This window comes from Echeneis naucrates, chromosome 13, assembly GCF_900963305.1.
Source record: "Echeneis naucrates chromosome 13, fEcheNa1.1, whole genome shotgun sequence".
Classification (NCBI taxonomy): domain Eukaryota; kingdom Metazoa; phylum Chordata; class Actinopteri; order Carangiformes; family Echeneidae; genus Echeneis; species Echeneis naucrates.
The window spans coordinates 8,752,424-8,772,271 of record NC_042523.1 but is presented as its reverse complement, the minus strand read 5'-3'; the positions used below and the strand labels follow the sequence as shown (position 1 = coordinate 8,772,271).

Here is a 19,848-nt window from a genome sequence, read left to right as displayed (position 1 = left end):
CCTTTCTTCTGTTCATGGCCACTTCATGAGTCATGTCGATGCTGACCCCAAGTTTTCTGACATTTTGTAGTGTTCCGTTTAAAAGCTCCTCTTTGCTTTAAAGGCTCACTTTTCTGTGTTTTGGATGTTTTGAAACATGTTTCCCTGCACACCACTTCCCCAGCTGCTGGATCTCTTCCCTGTCAACCATCTCTTATCATGAAGTCATCGGCAAACTGTATAATGTCTTTTGAATAGCTGCTCTCCCAAGCCTGATAAAACCTTCGTTCACAAACACAGAACATTTCCAATTATTAGTCACTTGCTTTGCACTTTAGTGTTTCGTCAAGCCAATTCATGAAAATGCTGGAGGTAAGAATTTGCAAGATAAGCAAATGTTTTTGCATACTATGACTCTATGACCCTCTTGAAACTTGAGCAAAATGAGACAATATATAAAGGCCAACTGGGCAACAGGCATAGCAGATAAGAATAATAAGCAAGTAGATAATATCACATGAAAAATGTTTGATGGAAAGGGAAGCAATGGGATAAATAATGTTTGACATGCCAATTTTTGAGATGGTTAAATTTATCATTCCTATCCTTAATGATGAGGTTGAGAGTCCTACAAATATTCCACCTTCAATAATTAGGTAATGGCCCATTTAATCTGGCCCAAAAAGTTGCAGAGGAGACACGAGTTTGTGTCTATTTTTTTTGTTTTTTACTCTCTCTCTTTCCATTTAGTTTAAAGCTTGTAGTGTTATCCTGCTGGATCAGAATTCAGCAGTTGTATCACTGTGTCCGCAGCATAAAGGAACAGGACCAGAGCTGGTGTTTTACTGTTTAGTTGAGTAAGGCAAAGCATCAGGACATGTCTGTTTTCTTATTCATTTCCTTTTCAGACAATACTCACTTTTTTTTTTTTTTATAAATCACTGGGGAAGTTTGCTATTTGAACATTCACACCTGCTTTTTACATTTGTCCGAACCGTCTTTTTGATGTGTATCCTTTAGTGGGTTTGGGAGGACAGGACTTGGATGAAGACACAAGTCTTTTCCAGGTTGTACTTAAACAAAAGAGGAGTTTGCAGTGGAGGAGAGATTACTGCCAGCAAAAGATCAACAGTTTAAACAAATGTACTCAAAATGAAGTATAATGTCCAATGTGACCCCAACCATCTTCAGATAAATGGTGAAGATGTCTAGAGCTGTATAAGTTAGAATTAATAGAGAATACAGAATTAATACAGGCCTACGAAAGTCCCAAATATTTTGAAGTTGTTCTCATGTACAGAACCAAGGTTCTTCTGCACAAATCAAGTGAGATATAAGTTTTTAATAGCATGTTTAATAGTACGTTAAATGCATAGGCTGAACAGGCAAAGTATGAAATACTGCAGGGATGATGAGGTAATTAAAAGAAATAATTTAATATAATTCATTTAACCAATTTCACGAATTTATTGAGATCTATGTCATATTTTTGTCAGCACCTCCCAGGAGTAATTCCTAACATCATCTACGTTAAGTGGATAAACAGCAGAAAATGGGAGGAAGCCATTAAGGGCAAATAAACTGATTAGAAAAACTGATTTAGTTCAGCTCCACCACCCGCTTTGGAACAATCTGGCAGGTCAAAAAAAAAAAAGAAAAAAAAAAAAGCAGCAGCCAGTGGGTCATTTGTCAGACCAGTCAGCCTTTGATGAAATCCTGTAAAATCATATTTTATAACTGTTACTGTATGTAACACTAATGTCACTTACAGTAAAAGAAATGTCTGCCACTGTCGAGGGATTTTAAGAGTTCCTGATAAATAAAACAGCTTTTGCCCTGCAGATCGTACTTAATCGTACTTATATTATTTCGGCCCAGTTTGTGGTTGGTGACTTTGGTCCTTAGAAATTGACCAAGTCCAGACCGGATCAACGCGTCCCGGAGAAGGAGAAGTGGATTAGAAATCCTTAAGTTTGTCTCCTGTCTCTTGCCCGGCCGTGACGTCAGTCCGTGACGCAGGTCTGCCCTCCATCACCAGCCGAGCCCACTGACAGAAACACCACCTACAGACGAGCACAGCCCTCACGATTCAGGGGAAATATGTAGCTAGCTCGCGCGATTCCGCATCTTTCGACAACAGGAGACCTGTTGGTGCTGGTAAGTCAAACGTTTTCACCGTAAGATTGACGATCTTAATCGCCGCACTGGCATTTTTGGCCTTGCTGTTTGGGGCTAATTTTAGCTTAGCCAAGATGACGGCGGTGATGATGGCGGACGGTGCCCGTTATCTCCAGCTGCGGCGGTGGCATCTGATAAATATCGCCGTGTTTACGCACGCAGGCTGCTTTCACAGCTGGGTTATTGTTAACAACCAGTCGGCGGATTCTTAAATGACACACCGAGCTCATGACAGGCTATCTATTTTTTCTCAATATCTAAGTAGGAAAAGGTCGTGTTGGCAAATTGAAGGCTAAACTGCTGAAGTACGTTTCATTTTCGTGGAATAATCCAACGGTGAAAGTGAACACAGCAGTCTGCAACCCGGAAAAGACGAATATCAAACTTACTTCATGTCTCTAAACGTAATATTAGTGTGCTTAAAAGCTACAGTCAATTTATCATAACAATTTACAGTTTATGTGTAATTTTGACAAAATAAACACCTAGATTCATTAATTACTAGCAGTCGCGGTACAATTTAACGAATTCAGGTAATCGCTAGCCTGATGGCTAGCTAGCCAGCCTGCTAACAGCAAAGCTAATACAGTTCAATCTCTTCCTCCATTAGAGCAGTTGCATGGAAAGTTACCATGGGTGGCCATGACGATGAAGATATGCCATATGTCGTGAACAAACAAAAGCAAGATGAAGAGCTAAAGAACAAGCTGAATGACGGCAGTCACTGGTGCGACCAGGAGTCTACAGGCAACAATGCCAAATGGCTCAAAGAAGGCCAGAACCAGCTGCGGAAAGTAGCTGAAAACCAGCAGGACCAGGACCACAACTGTAACATCAGCCAGAATGGGAACAAGGAAGACTTCCCTCATCAGAACACCACTCAGGAAGAACAACAGGGAAACGGGGAGCAGACGAGGTCCCAGAAAACAGCAATGACCCCTGGTCTGAGTCAAGAGGAATCCAAGAACATCCTGAATGAGCCTCTACTCATCGACACTCTGGATTCTACAGAGGAGAAAGACAAAGAGAGAGAGGAGGACTGCAAAGAGAAGGAAGGCAAATTGGAGGAAGATGAGGAGGAGACATCAGGCGATACCGGAGGGGAGAAAGTCACAGAAGAACAGACTAATGTGCAATCTCAGAAAGAGAGCAGTGTTGTGGGAAGAAATGCCTGCCTCCTATTCTCCAATATGAACGGAACACCAAGTGATGAAGAGTCCAGCTGGCCCGCACTGTCACAAGACAACACAGCTGACAGCTCCCCAAATGGCAACAGAGGTAAATAGTAGATTCTGTTGATGCTAAAGTTTCACATTTATGGAACAATGCAAAATTTCACATGTCTATACAAGCAGTTGGAAGGCACAGCTTTCACAGACCAGCTACGATGTGCGTCAACATGTTAATGTTCTAACTTATGAAGGATTCGTTGTTGTTACATTATTACATGAAAGAAACACCTAGTAAACTTTGTGGCTATATCTTGCACAGTTGTAATACAATTGTGCTGAGAAAATTTGTCCATAGATATGAATACCAGCGATTCAAGTGTCCAGAAGCCCCTCTGTGGTAATTCATACTGCAGTACTTTCTCTTGGATCATGCTTTGGTATGAGAACAGACACACATACACAGACCTAGGACATGGGCACTATCCCGCCATCCTGTCACAGCTGGTAAATCCCTGTCAAAATACTTGTTCATTGTTTTCACCACAATGCACAATAAAACAGTTCTGTTATAATGTGAAAGAGCCATTAATTATTTGGATACTAAGGAACTGATGCTCATGGCTCCTTTTTTGTGTCTTATGCACCATATTTGTGTTTCATTTATAAGAAGTTTCTCTTATTACTTCAAAATACCAAAATCTGTGCAATTGGATGTGCTCTGGCTTTTGTGCAGTGTGTGACAGGTGGAACATTTGTGCTGTCTAATTTTATCAGTATGAATATTCAGTAATAATAAAAGGGTATACAGTGATGTATAGCAGTTGAATATAGCAACATTATCATCACTTGTTGTTTGATTAAGAAAAGGCTATAAAGTTTAGGTTCATCAACACCATTAAAGCTATGTCTTTTTCTTGGTTAAAAAAAAAAGATAAATTCAAAGATAAATTACAAATGACAGCTGTTGTTATTGATAAAGAAGGTATTGTTTGCTGGTCATTGTGGATAATTATCCCTATTTTTATGTTCAGCATACACATTTGATTTGATCTTTCTTTTTGTTTGCTCTCTTCCTAAAGACTTCTTTTCTTTACCTTTTAATCAGACATTAAATACTCTTGTTCCCTGCCATTTCAGAGTCATTTTGGGACTCCAGTGCTTTTGAGACAGACACTGACCTACCGTCAGGATGGATGAGAGTGCGAGATACATCAGGCACCTACTACTGGCACATCCCTACAGGCACCACTCAGTGGGAGCCTCCTTCACCCCTGGGTAAAGTTGGTGACTCCATGATGTCCTCCACTATGTCTCTTGAGACTACACCCTGCGAGGAGCACGAGGTGAGGTTTAAGGCCCTTTACACTGGGACGAAGACTCTGACGTGAAATTCAAAAGTAATAATAGTTTTTTTTTTTTGTTTTTTTTTTTAATGGCATTTTCTAGGAATCCTGGGCTCACCTCTCCAGCACAGACGAAGGAGTCTGTGAAGGGGAACTATGGAAGGTAAGTCTTGGTGTTGTCTGAATACAATCATTATTAGAATGTATAATATTTCCCCATTTTCCAGTCAACAAAAGACATGTTGTAAGATCTGAACATGTTGGCTTAGGTTTTTGTCAAGACATGCTGTTTTCTAAATCTGCATACAAGCCAATATCAGGATATGATATAAACCTTCTAAGCCTTTCTCAAGCCTTACTTCTTCATGTGTCCAGTATTTCAGAATGTCATATGCCTAGTATACACATCTGTTCGAGCTAGATTAAGTAAAACAAGGTTGAAATTTTTATCGCTACCTGGTTGTTCCTATCTATGTCTTCAGGAGGAAGGAGAGGCAGCATCTGATCAAAGTCTGAAGGAATTTGAAGGGGCAACTCTACGCTATGCATCCATCAACCTGAAGTATGTGCTGTGAAAGCTTTTTAACTAGTTAGTAGTTGGAAATTTGTATTTTTCCTTTGTTGGTTTTCCATGTTCTTATTCCTTTTATTTTAAATCTATTATTACAGCTACAATTGCTCTCAGTCTGAGGAAGAAGAGAAGCTTGCGCCACTCTCCACAGATATAGAAACGAAGGTAAATCAGTGTGTGTGCTGCTGAAATTCTCAAAAATGTCAAAAGTAGAAAGGGTTTGAAAAGCTGACATGGTTTTAGAGATGCTGATGCTATTGATCTTGAGCACAAGACTGGCCTACTAAAGTGTTGGTCTTCAGGGGGCTGCACTATGGTTCTAAACTGCTCCAGAATATTAAGGAAGTCTCAAAAACAAATTTTAGAAAATTTATTATTCAAGTGTAATTTAACTAATTAACTTGTCTTAATAAGGGCTTTACTTGAAATGTCCTATTTGGCTTCGTTTGTGTGTTCTGGAATAAATATTTTCTCTCACTTGGACATATGGATTAGTGTGCTGCAGTTCCAGTTCGTATACCTTTGCTCATATTTTTTTTTTACCAAAGAAAGCTTTTCATAAATAGCTTGGCTTACACAACTAAATGAGAGTAAAAGAGGTGAAAAGAGCAATGTTAACTCACAGTGAAGCAAGTGCACTTCAGATTTTGAACCTTTATTGTTCTGTTCTTAACCCGCTTTGTGCCATCTTGTTTTGTACTAATTTGTTGCATATTTGCATTTTCAGTGCTTTGCGGTTCGTTCCCTGGGCTGGGTAGAGATGTCTGAGGAGGATATGGCACCTGGCAAGAGTAGTGTTGCTGTCAACAACTGCATCAGACAGCTGTCTTATCACAAACACAACCTTCATGACACTGCTGGTATCTGGGGAGAGGTGAGAGGCTTTTGCTAAGTCCTATACATACGATAGTGATTGAAAATGCATTTAAAGATCAACCTGTTTAATGTTTACACAATCTGGCCACCACTTATTTGGTTGAAAGCTGTCTGGGTTAATGGTCCAATATATTTTCAGGAGTTTTTTGAATATAAAGAAAACTTTCCATGGTTAAATTAATACAGGAATTTAAATAAACCATCTCTAATAGTCATGAATGCATAGATATCAGAATTTTATTGAAGCCCACAAATACACTAATAGTTACACTACACTAATTGTTAGTTGAAAGCTAGGCTGCTCATAGTAAATATTGGGGCTGCATAATTAATTGAAATATACCAACACAGCTGCTATATTTTGTGAAGCCTTTTTTTTTTTATAACCATCCCAACCAAAGTTGTTATTCACATTGCTGTATCTACTAAAATAATTCCAATGTGATATTTTTTTACTAATAGCTCAACCTTTTTATACATTTGTTTGTCACAGGGGAAGGACATGCTGATGGTTTTGGAGAATGACACGATGAACCTGATTGACCCACTTGGCCAGACTCTGCTTCATGCTCAGCCCATTGGCAGCATCCGCGTTTGGGGAGTAGGTAGAGACAACGGCAGGTCAGTGAGAAAATGTTTCTAGTGAGGTCTCTTAATTTATTAAAAAACAAAAAAGAAAAAAAAAACCAAAAGCCTCTAACTTTTGTTTACAAGTATTTCACATGGGATATTTAGAAATGTTTGCAATTTAAAACATTGGACATCTTTTTTTACTTGTGACTGAGGGTTGTCAAAACTGATGGCAACCGCCACATTGCTCGAAAATGTGCAGCCTTTTTTTGTTGTGCGCTGCTGCCCTCTGCTGAATTATTATATGTATTACATATAAAAATACCACTCAGCTTTGCCCTGTTTCTGCCTCCTGCCTGCGTCAATGTTCTAACCCTCATGTTCTTTCTTCCATGCTGCGTTTTCGAACCAGAGAAAGGTATACATCAATGACTTCTACTTAATTGTCTTGATTGTCAATAATTGTCTTCTGTGGTTGTTACTTGTAGCAGTGAATGAGTTTGTCATATGTGCACATAAGCCAATTTTTCTTTCATCTAAAATGAGCACATTTATGCTGTTTTTAAATATTTAAAATGTGAATGTGACCTTTTCAATATGATTTCACCTGCAGAGATTTTGCTTATGTGGCTCGAGACAACCTCACCCAGGTTTTGAAGTGTCATGTTTTCCGCTGTGACTCACCTGCCAAGAACATCGCCACCAGCTTACATGAGATGTGTTCAAAGGTCAGCCACCTCTGCATATAATTTCCTTTCATTATGAACTCAGCACTGTTCTTAATCAGCTGTGAATTTCTTTGCTGAATTTCACACATTCCCCTCCCTTAACTTCACTTTAGATAATGATGGAGAGAAAGGCAACCAAGCCAGGAATGAACAGACTCAACTCTGACCCAGATAAACCCATGGTCTTCCCTGTTGAAGGTAAGGCTGCACATTTAGAGTGAGAGTATCAAGAAAAGTAAAAAACCTGTATAAACAGATTATGTAATGCTTGTTTCTTTTCTTCACAGAGTTTCCTGCTCCAAAAAATGAACTCTTCCAGCGCTTCCATGTTTATTACCTTGGTTGTGAGCCTGTGGTGAAGCCAGTCGGTAAGATACCAGTTTTATTTGAGTAATGGCTCAGCTGCAGAGAGTAATAATTTGTCCACATTATAACCATGGGTGCTCTCAAGTTAATTTATTGTATCATGGTCTGTGTGTGTTTTCTCCCTGTCTCAGGTATGGATGTAATCAATGACGCACTAGAGGCAGCAATGAATGGCAAAGATAAAAACGACTGGGCTACTGTCTCAGTGAATGTTGCACCAGCCACGCTCACAATACTTTCAAGACAGGTAATTCAAACAGCTTTTTAATTAAGGGGCTAAAATGAAATCGCAATGAGCCTCAACAGAGCTATTGTACTGGGTAAAATAAATGTTCATAACTTTCACTTGATCATTATTAATTGAATATTTCCCTTAAAACAAAAGGATGAAAAAATTACAAATATTAAGAACTTGTTTTTCTAAATGTTTAGCTACAATTATCACAGCAAAAGGTTGTGGTGAGAACATTTGAATATAGAAAATATAAAAAGGAAATATTGATATTGCACTCAGTAAGTTCTTTAATTGTGACATTCATCTAGAATGAGGAGGTGCTGTCAGAGTGCAGGGTGCGTTTCCTGTCGTTCATGGGTGTTGGGAAGGACGTCCACACCTTCGCTTTCATCATGGCTGAAGGTCCCAGAGATTTCACCTGCCACATGTTTTGGTGTGAACCAAATGCTGCCAGTCTGAGCGAGGCTGTCCAAGCTGCCTGTATGGTGAGTTGGAAACGTGTACATGAGATGGAACCTTTGAGAATGGAGATATGAAGGGAAATCAGAACTTTCTGTCCCATCATTGAAAGTTAAGCTAGCACAAATGCCAATCACAATTGTTTGCGCTGACACTCCAGTATTGAGGCAAGTGTCTCTTACATAATTCAGTGTGTGTGTTCTTCTTATAGCTTCGCTACCAGAAATGTTTGGATGCTCGTCCACCCAGCCTAGCCTCCTGCCTGCCAACTCCCCCTGCAGATTCTGTGGCTCGACGGGTCAAGAAGGGGGTGCAGAGTCTGCTGGGCAGCTTTAAAAGCTACAGGTCAGGCTCTCAATCCCCTTGAGTCAGAGCAGAGATGATGCAAGGTCTCTTGGACACAAGTCCATCACTACAGCCCCTTCTCATTCTCTCGTCTCCTTCTCTCATCCTTGTGCCACAGTTTCGCCTTATGACCATTTCACTTGTCTAGTCAGTAGTCTAGAATGTGGAGTCTCTTTTGGAGAAAATGCGTGTCTGAAAATTGCATTTATTTCTTTTTTTACCTTTTACTTTATACAATGATTTTAAACTCTCATCTCCAAACAGATGAACCCCTGGCATCAATTTTGTTTTCTTTGCTGGGATTCTTTCTGTGAGTCTTAACTATTTTTGTGTTTTAACAGAAACAATGCTATGAATGTTGGATATGGATGTAATATGTTTTACATACCGACACTAGAATTTGCTTGGAAAAGAGGTTGCTAGAATTACTCTTGTTCCTTTTTCCTCCTTGGTGCAATTTACCAACTTTAACACTCCTCCTTTTTCTACTGTCTAAAGAAGATAATGTAATGTAATTCAGTAGTTGTCAGATGGTGTCGATTATCCTAATACTAATTTTCTAAAACATCACTGCACCTCTCTCTGCTACCTTAGGTTGTCACACAAGCGCTGTGAGCATCTCAGTTTGTGTACCATATAGTTAAATGTTCCTGACCCTCCCAAACAACGTATTTTAGTCTTCCAAAGAACTGTATGGTCATCTGTCACATAGTGAGCAACCACTGATTTGAGTGTAGTGTGTTTCTCATCCATTCTGCATGAACATTTGCAAGTTCAGTGCTAGTGTGCAATAATCAGATATTCCTGTATGGTGTGGTGATATGACAGCTGCAATGTGATTAATTGTGACTGTAATGAGAGTCATTTGGGTGCGAGGCTTATGGAACAGCAGAGCCATGTTGAAAATCATTACCTTGTGATAGAAATAATAACAATAAATACAAACTCTGGGTTTTCACACAGCTGTTTACCACCAACAAACCACTGAATAGTACTGTAGAAACTCACCACAAGCTGCATGTTTTGATAGCTTAGAGTTCTTGCTGCTTGCAGCAATTTAGTGCTTAAGACCCATCAATGTATCTTGTAAATTCTTTCTGTGTTTCTCAATGGTAAGAGGAGGCTGGAGGTGATGTGCTGTTTCGTGTTACATAGGCATGTCACTCTAGTTAGTGTCAGTGTATATCATAAACTAGCAGTAGAAAGACTTGTGAGACTGAAAAGATGAGAGCAGATTCATGTTTGTATTTACCGTTTGTGTAAATGAGCAATCTACAGAAGATTAGTCCAATGGTTGACATTTAATTTTTTTTCCTCAGCCACATTTTGACGTGTGTGGGCCCTGGCCACTCAAGTTTTTTTTTTTTTTTTTTGGTTTGTTTTTGTATTGTTTCCACACACTACAATGTACACAGTCAAGATTTTCACATTAGCTTGTTAGATTTACTTTTTATAAAAAAGACACTTATTAGCCAAGCTGTATTTTATCTTTATGTGTCTGTCAGTGATAAATACTGTATGTAGCACAATAGTAATAGTTATGTTAAAGAAGTAGTTGGTAAGATTTTTGGTGATCGACTTGCGAGTAATTTGTTTGGCCATGTTGTCTGAAACCTTAGTACCTACATACTGAACTTTCTCAGGTTAACTGATTCCAAGAGATCAAATAAAATCTCAATGTCTTTGGTGTTACGGGGGAGGAACCGAACAAATGAAACACTCATTTAAAACACAAAATGTAATGAAAAAAGGCATAAAAGAAGGTTTGCAAATACAATTGTATTTAAAAGTCACATAATCTCTGATAGACATATTCCCTGGTAGGAAAAAGTTTAATGTTCAAACTGTGTTAAATTCAGTCATTTTATTTAATTTCATGTCAGCATTGTGTAGCTCACAATTAGAGATGTTTATTTCAAATTGCATTGGAAAAGACTCACAGTTGAGATTTCCAAATGTATCATCGAGACTGCTTTGTGACTCTTATTCAAACTTCAGAATTCATCAATTCCTTTTGTTCTTGAAATAACTTATCAAACACTGAAACTCTTACCAACTGCCTCTTTTATATGTATGATATAACACTAATGAAAACTAGGCTGCGGTGACCCATAATACTGCCTTGTCACTCATGTGTCACTTGGAATTATTGTGCTTTTTCTCCTTCAAAGTTTGCTGTGTCCAGTCAGTGGCAACACTAAAACCAGATGAGTTTAAGAACATTAGCAGATTAATTTATTTCTGTCCATGTAAATTAGGTGTATAAAATGTATGTATATAAAAGTCACTGCACAATAAATGTGAACATATCAAAAAACGTTTATCTTATGGTTTATTTCATGTTTGGCAGTTTAGTGGCTCTGAATTGAATCGGTTTCTAAAGGCCAGGTCTGGATCCTAGAGTCTGAAAATGTCTTCTTTGGTCTCTGCTTGTGGAGGCCAGGACATTTTTTCATTTTCTATGAGTGGCTTTATCTATCATTCCCAGCTTTTCCATTAAAATGTAAAAGAAGCTGCACACAAACCTGTCTGGCTCTTTTGCATATACATTAAACCTGCTGACACCGGTCTTACCATATGTATTGACACACCAGCGACACAATGCATGAACAAAAAATGCATAACAACCCCCCGCTCCCCTTCTCCCCCCGAAGTCATCTGTTCACTTCATATCAGCACCATTGCCCCCACCTGCTGGGTTCAAAAGGATGGGTTGGGCTGGTTATTGTTTCCCTGGGAGATGGCTATAGAGATGAAAGGTGCATATCAAGTGGAACCCCGCGGAGCTGCAGACTGATAGTAATGGGCTCGACCATCTCCCCACGAATATTAGTGATGTTCTGTCAGCGGCTTCTCCCGGTAGTTGGACAGGTCGAGCTGTCTTTTGAAGGAATAGAGGGGAAGCCCAGAGCTGAGACACTGATTGACTGTCCGGATGAACCCAACACGTGTTAAACGTACCACAAGTTTATTTTAACAGAAAAATTGCTGCCTTAATGCGACTCACGTGTACAACGCAGCAGTCTGGCAGCATGCAGGTGAATTTGGCCATCTGCTGACAGATTTTATACTCAGATGCCAGTTTCAAGTGTTTTGATGGTGACGTCTTTCCCGTTGTGCAAAACAGCAGACAAAGAATGGAGGAGCCAATCACAGTCAGAAAATGTTACAGTTCATCGTAGTAGATGGTGATGAAATGTTTTATGGAAACTGTTTTGTTCTTGTTGGCAGTGGAACTCTCAATTGGTTTTGCTTGACCTACAATTGCAGTAAATACAACAGCGTGTTGATTCCATGTATAAGTGCCAGTAGCATATGTGTAGCCCGGTCAATGTACAGCTTTAGTCTTGTTTGAATCTCTTTCTGAGGAGGTGTTGCTGTCAGGTTGTAGTTTGTGATGTTGTTGAAATGTATCCTTTTAACTTGTTCACTTCCTTTGTGTCAATGGTAACAAAATATTTAAATCCTCTTTGACGGCAGGATTTATTGCAAGGCTGTTGCATTAGACTGTATGAGCTGGACCCCGATTACCTCGATTAACGTTCTGCGTAATGTAATGCATTCTTTCACTCTTTATTCCCTATAAAAAAAAAAAACAAAACATCCAGTTGTTGGAACATGTATATATTGGATAATGACTGCGTGGTGTTGGCATGATCTAAATCCCTTTGTTGCCTCAGTGTTCTGCTGCATGTGATGGTTCTGCAGTGTGTATCCATGAATCTCTGAAGTCAGATTTATGCACTCCGTTTTTGCTGGGTGTCAATCACAATTTACATAGGTTGGTCCATGGAGAAAATAATCACAGTTATAATTATTCCTATAGACTAATTATGCACATGCCATTTGTTTAATGGAGATTTATTTTGGAGTAATGAATGTGTAGTCTTGTGGAACATTGCTTTTCCTCTCAGTGTGTAGGAGAGGACTTGTGTCTCCTCTGCTGGGCTCCTCAATCTAATCACCAATCTCAGGCTGGATAAAAGGAGCCGGCGCAAACTCAGTCTTCAACCTGGTATCAAGGCCTGAGAGGGATGATGGGAATCGCTGTGGGGCACAGCCTGTTCTCTGACGGATTCATATTGCAAAAATATGCCTTTTTGTACAGGGATTTTCATATCCTCTCCTGCCTTTATTTCAGCAGTGCTAACCCATTATGATTTCTGCTGCTTTTTTTGTTTTGGCACCTCCCGGGTTCTGCAGAGATCTGTGCTTGTCGGTAATCAGGGCCGACTCCACGGTGTGCTGAGCCATGGTCAGGGCCACAGCAAATCAAGCACAGCCACGGGAGATGAGTGAAGGCACAGAGATGTATCAGCTACAAAGGCGAGCTGTAGGACAGAATAATACTTTTTTATGCTACCTCTACAGGGAGCGTTATAAGAAAACAATCCCACAGTCCAATGAAATACGAGCCATATTATAAAACACGGAAAGGCAGGTGATGGAGAATAAACGAGAGATAATACAGATGCAAGACTCAAATGCTCTGAGCATTTCATGGGAGGATTAAACAGCCTAATCTCAAAATGTTCAGTAATTCATTCTCTCCCAAATAACGCGGTGATTGCTTTGCCAGTGGGAGCAGCCAGCAGCCCACTGCTGTCTGGATAATCATTTCTCCAGTGGTTCTCCAGCGATTTCAGCAGCTCAGCAGTGGTTCAGTAACAGTTCACTACACACGCCAATCTAGCAGGAAGCGCCGTCTTTTCTGACTCCGCTGTGCTGTAGCAGGCAGCATGTGATTATGAATGGCAACACCAGTCCAGACCACAACCCAAACCAATAAGGACACCCTAATGTTCAACTCGGTTATAAAGCAGGGGACAAAAGGAGCAGCACATCAATTGTTTCCAGTAGAGGAATAAGCATTTACCAAAACTTCTTATGGAGAGTTTTGCCACAGTGAAAACAAATTCAATAGCATAACCAAAGTGCAAACACAGAGCTGTTATCAGCAACATGAACTGAAAGTATAAAAAGTACAAGTATTTGTTCTGCTGAGAAGTAGCCCCTGTCAATGCTGTGGAATGAGTGAGTGAAGTGATTTAACACATAAAAGGTCTTTTTGAATGTTGTATCATACGTTTGGTGTATCTAATATTAATCTTAAAAAAAAAAAAAACCCAAACTTTCATATATCTGTATTGGAATACATTTATTTGATGTATTTGTGGTAAAGTATTAGGTATCCCAAAAGGCTCTTAGTCACAGCAAGCCGTTTCCACTTTCTGCTTTATCATGGCCTACTGCACCCCACCCTAAAAAAAAAATAAAATAAAAAAAAAAGCGTTATAGCAAACAAGTCTATTCAACAGAACAGAGATAACAGGAGCCACACAGGATTAATGAAAAAGAGGCAATAAAATAAACAGCCATGATAACACAACTTTAAAATTCTATTTTGTTTGTTTGTTTGTTTTTTACAATAATGAACACTGTAAGAGAGAAGACAGGGTTGGGGGCATTGAGTGTAAAAAAACACTATCCGTCTGATAAATATCTGAGCAAACAACATGAAACACTATTGAGCTCTCTTCCACCTGTTTTCAAGGCAGGCATGAATGGAAATGTCTCTGATTCTGATGCTGAAATCACAATGCGACTCCCTGACAAGTCCCTTTGTTCAAGACAAATATACTTCTCTGGCACGCTTTGGATGTCTCTCTCTCTCTCTCACTCTCTCTCTCTCTCTCACCAATAATTCATTGCTATTAAAATTTGTCAAATTCCATAACAGAATAATTGCGATGATGAATAGCAACCGTCACAGTGGATATGGATGGTCTTTATATTTGGTGCACAACCATGTCCCTGGACCCTGAAATCACTAGACTTGAGATGAAAGACAGCGACCAATTTATATTCATACTATGTGATGATTGGGGTTTGTCAGGCTGGAACGTTCACAGAGTGGAGTTAGTGGAAAATGACAGGTCTCATTATACAAACCGATCAAACATTCTCAGAAGTGTTGTAGAGGTTGGCAGAGATACAGTGCTTTGAATGTCTAGTCTTTTTTCAGACTTCAGACTCGTAGCAAATAGTAAAGTATTAGTCTCCTAAGCTCTAAATCAATACTTTGACATTGTGGCTGATGGACTTCCTCACTTTCTTGGAGAGAATCAGACGAGACAATTGCTCCAAAACCTGTTTGTCAAATATGGAGCTACGGCAACTGGTTGCCTTAGCTAGTTTGGCCTTTTCTGAAGATTGAAAAAAAAAAAAAACAAACAAACCAAGATGCAAGTAAGAATTTCTGAAGCCCATTAATTAGCATGGAGCATTTTGTTTCTTTAAGCCATACTAAAGCTGAAGTACGAAAACAACAAATTGTGATTTTCCAGAGAAAGCTCAGAAAAAAAAAAACATAACTTGGCATTGTAATCAAGCTCCTCATCTTACTTTTGGCAAGAAAACAAATGAGCCCCTTTCCTAGGGATCTTGCAAAAAACAAACAAAAAAAAAAAAAAAACAACAACTGTTAGCTGTTGCGTGTCTTCTTGTTGGAAGGTATCAAACAATATTGTCCTGTAGGTGTCATGATTAACAGTGTGAGATCACTTTACTTGTAGCCAAGTCTCTCTGAGAAGACCACAGACCCCACCAATCTGACGGCTCAAACCCTCCCAAGGCATATTGCAACAAATTGCGTCGTTACTTTGCAAATTTGTTCAAGCAATCAACTCCATCTCACTTGGGGTAGCGATCTGACAACAGGAATGATTAGAATCCAGGGCGGCTAGCTGCTTGTCACTTGGGACTGAGATGAGTGCAGAATTACAATGAAGCCTGAAATTGTGTGTTATTGTTGCCTCCCTGTGTTCCCGTCGCCTTTTCTCCATCCACCCTTTTCCTCTTGCCCCATGTCTGCTCCCTCTATTCTATCCTTTGGAGATGTGGTAACAAGGTCTGACGGTTAGAGACAAAGCCAAAGGCCAATGGTCTACAATGGGAGGCTAAAAATAACAGAGCAGCCGTTCCGTCAGAGTGTTTTCAGAGAGTGAAAACCCCTGATTTGAAAGGTGAAATATGCAAAGTGAGAGTGGAAATGCAATGGAGGATTTGAGCTGATGGCCTTCAGTGTAGTCCTGATGGACAGGAAGTGGCTTAAAAGAGGAATAAATAGAGCAAGAGAGGCAGCTTAGTTGATTTTGCTTCAAGTTTTGACGAAAAATATGTTAAAATGACTCCAGAAATTCTAGCGAAATGCGGGGGGGGGCAACTTGCTTTATATTTATCAGTTTCTCCTCACATGTTGCCTTTGAAAGGAGGGGTTAGGGGATTGAAATGACCTGACAGGGAGCTGAGGGATGGAGAAGCCGGCTGTTGATTCTCATTGCACTGTTCCCATCTCCCAGCAGGATTGTCTGAGACATAGATAAATACTGCCAGCCCTGCAATTTATAAGCTGTGCAGCAGACACAATTTAACGCATTACCCGACCGACTCAACAGTCCACTGTGCCTCAGTCCCCTGCATACACTGCTCTGATTTCTGCTGCTTTGCCTTTCTTTTAATTCTCTCCTGTCAACACCGCAGGCAGACAAAGCAGCTCTTAAAGTCTAAACACTGTTTTTAGTCAACAATGGTTTGGGCTCATTTGTTGTTCCAAAGTTCTCTGTGTTTTTGTGTCTGTGAGGATGTAAACCATTCAAGAATTGTCATCTTATGCAGATGATCATGCTCACATTTGGAGTCCGATTCTATGTAATTTGTGAGCAATCTGGGAACATTTTCCAAACACAAAACGTCAGTACACAGAAGAGCAAGAAAAGGTCAGCCAGGCTCATATTTAGTAGATCCAAAATGATTTTTCCCCCCTAAGTACAGACAGAGTGATGTGAACCAGATTTCAAATATCAAATTACTCTTTGCTAAAAAAAAAAAAAAAAAAAAAAAAAAAGTAGGCCTCATGCTTTCATGTTCGAGCTCACTCAGAGCAATCACTGGACGATCTCTATTCCTAACAGCCACTCCGTTTTGTCTCCACAGCACACATCAAGAGCCAGTTCGCCCAAATCACAAAAAGCTCAGCCGCTTACTTATTCCTCCAATAGTATTTCAGCTTTCTGACAGTTTTCTGGACCTTGTAGTGAGATATCAGCCTGAGAGCCGGCACCTGACAACCCCAGAAAATAAAGATGAATTGTATGTTTGACTGAATTTGACAGAAGTGACCCTTTTGCAGTGAGTTTGTGCCATGTTCCACTTTTCACCGTAGATGAGCTAACAATAGCTTACGTGGAACTCTTATGTCCACATATTGCGTTTCTCTGTCAGTCCTTAGATGCTTATTTTCATTTTGTTTATTGATTATAAATAGTTTTGTCTATTGGTTGTGGTTGAATGTTTCAGTGTACATGCTTGTACACAACTGAGTGCTCCGTTTTAACACTTAACCTTAGAAGAGAAATCCAGTTACGGTCTACATAACCTGTTCACTAACTGTTATTGCTGTCCAGAAACACAGAAATGTGTTTCCTGACATGTTTCTTCATGACCATTAACATGGGGACTGTAGTTTATTATGACCACCCCCTCTACTAAATCAAGCACCAAATGTAAATTCATCCATGACTGAAAATATTCCCAATTCACTTTTAACTCCTGTTTCAACAACATTTCTCTTTAGGCTATTTCAGGAAATAGCTTATGAGGTATGCTGGCGACCTACTCCTTAAACATTTACATCTCCAATTGTACTTATGATATATAGAATTAATAATTATGTAAAATACGCTCAGACCACCTACTGAATTGGCTGGAATGCAGTGCTGCAATATACAAGAGAAAATATCATCAGCACTATCCATCCATCTGCACTACTGTGGCGAACAATGAATACATCATTTGTTGCTGCATTCCTATTGGTTAGCGTGTTGGCCTACAGGTCCTAGCGCTAGTCACACTGCGAGATGAATGTGATAAGATTTGTTTCTCATTCCTGTTGGTCATCTTTTGTCTGGACCAGCCCAAAGCTGCAGAGTACATCTGGTTTAAATCTATCTATCAGTTTTGCAGTAATAGAAACGAATTGAATGCAATTGTATTATTGTATTATTGTATGTCTCAAATGACACCAAGTTGTGGAAATAAGCATTGCATTTTCTTAAAATGTTCTTGAATATTGGAGGAAGCTTCGGATTCTAGCTGCTGGAATCATTTCAAATGTGGCATTTAAAGGCAGCATTCAGGATCTTTTCCTCACTCGAGGATATTTTATTTCCAGAAGTTTTAAATGCCCATTCTCATTCAAAGTCAAATTATTCCTTCAAGGCCTGCCAGTAATATGGGTTAATTGTTCTGGATGGCTGGATCGCTTCCAAGCAGTTCATCCAATTTCCATTTAAATTGAGCTATGGGAGCGTGACATGGGCGACGCTTGGCTGGCACTGTTGCAGACAGGCGACACTGGTGCATCGCCTGCTCGGCTGCAGAGAAACCTGTTTACAGGTCATACCAGAGACTCAAGTGGCTTTCAACCAATGACATGCAAGTGCACACCTTGTTGGTTCTTTCAAAAGGGCTATAAGTGGGAGCAGAAAAAAGCCCTCATCTAGTCAAACCAATCAAGTGTATATGTGCTGCTGCACAGTCAGTCTTCTGATGGCTGTCGTGACCTGTCGGTCTGAACGACAGCGGAGGACATGCTGTCGCTCATTTCTTTCTTTATCGTCTGCCGTCTTTTGAATCTGAGCTGCTCATCTTTCTTCTTGATTCAGCTCTCGGAATTGAAATCTTGGTATCAAGATGCATAGCTTTTTGCCACCTCCTGCCCTGCAGGATTCACATCACAACATTTGACAAACTCTTGGGCAGGTTCACCATGAACAGCACGCCCCACTGTTCTTAATTTCAGCTGTTGATTTAAGGCTTCAGCTCCCTTCTCTCTCGTAGCACACCGACTGATTATGAGCCCTGATTATTTCCTCCCACTGCTATTGTCTTTCACATCTGTCTGAGTAAAAAATCAAGGCAGCATTCTTTCGTTTCAGCACATGAATAAATCTTAGCTCATCATGTGAGTCCTGCCGATGATTCATAACATTAAAAACAAGCTTGCTTTGAAATATGAGAGGCAAAATTCATCAAATATGCCGCAGGACTCTTCATTCCTTCCCTGCCTTTTTTTTTTTTTTTTACATTTTGAACTTGAAGTCGACACGCCCCATTCTGATTGCAAATTTACATGAGAGGAAATGGTGTCTTAAATCAAAAATGTTCTCTCTCGAGTGACTGCGTCCCTCCACTGCAGTGCATTTAAGCCTCTAATGTCACTGGGCTACCTAACCTTTTATGGTGAATAGTAGAGGGTGATAGTGCAACATTTAACATGGCAGTAATTTGTTGTTAAGCAACACAAGGAAAAGAAGGAAAAGGAGAAATAATAACACAGTTTCTAAGGAATAGATTATTATCAATCTGCATTTGCAATAGCCATTCCAAAGTGAAGTCAATACCAAAACGGGAGAAGTACGGAAACTAAGCAATCACAACTGAATGATTACCATGACAAACAAGGAGACCCCTCCATGCACACACACAACCCTACTGAAAGAGCAATTCTTAACCTAGCTGCCATTCTGCCTCTCATGGACATTGCATTCAAGTTACAGAACTCAACATCCAGTTTTCTGAAGAAACGTGCAATTGAATAGCTGGTGATCTTTGAAAAACCCAAAAAGTCATTTCACAACACTTACTGCTGTTCTGACAGTGTTCACAAATTCCTCCCTCACTCCTAATCAGGTGAAGGATAAAAACAAAAACAAAAACAATCGGTTTGATGCACAAGAATAAAGGGATTTTTGTTCCCCTATTGATTTGCACCTTTTTCAATCCAATACAAACAAAAATGGTGGGCCACGTGAAGTGAAAGCTTCCATATTTTTTAGTCTTCCTGCAAAATAACAACAAAGTGGCATATTGCTGCAAGATGCTTTAAGTGTCTTTGGGATCACCTTCAGGGTTTTTTGGGGATTTTTCAGAAAATCAAATGCTCAGGTCTGAGTCTTTGAAATCT

The 19,848-nt window shown here is 39.8% G+C and overlaps 1 protein-coding gene across 2 annotated transcripts; it reads left to right on the top strand.

Moving 5' to 3' along the window:
• Positions 1 to 2,005: 2,005 nt before the first annotated feature.
• Positions 2,006 to 10,637, top strand: apbb1 (amyloid beta (A4) precursor protein-binding, family B, member 1 (Fe65)). Of its 2 annotated transcripts, XM_029518154.1 has the most exons (15): positions 2,006 to 2,136; positions 2,768 to 3,435; positions 4,467 to 4,672; positions 4,776 to 4,835; positions 5,155 to 5,234; positions 5,342 to 5,408; positions 5,971 to 6,117; positions 6,613 to 6,740; positions 7,102 to 7,107; positions 7,303 to 7,417; positions 7,531 to 7,615; positions 7,705 to 7,785; positions 7,915 to 8,030; positions 8,327 to 8,503; positions 8,689 to 10,637. In XM_029518154.1, exons 2-15 carry the CDS (start codon positions 2,790 to 2,792, stop codon positions 8,842 to 8,844), a joined length of 2,070 nt encoding a protein of 689 aa, XP_029374014.1. In that variant the 5' UTR covers positions 2,006 to 2,136; positions 2,768 to 2,789; the 3' UTR covers positions 8,845 to 10,637. The 2 variants fall into 2 exon arrangements, with proteins under 2 accessions (XP_029374014.1, XP_029374015.1); XM_029518155.1 differs by lacking the exons at positions 2,006 to 2,136; positions 7,102 to 7,107 and having other exon boundaries at positions 2,790 to 3,435; positions 8,689 to 8,844.
• The last annotated feature ends 9,211 nt before the right edge of the window (positions 10,638 to 19,848 follow it).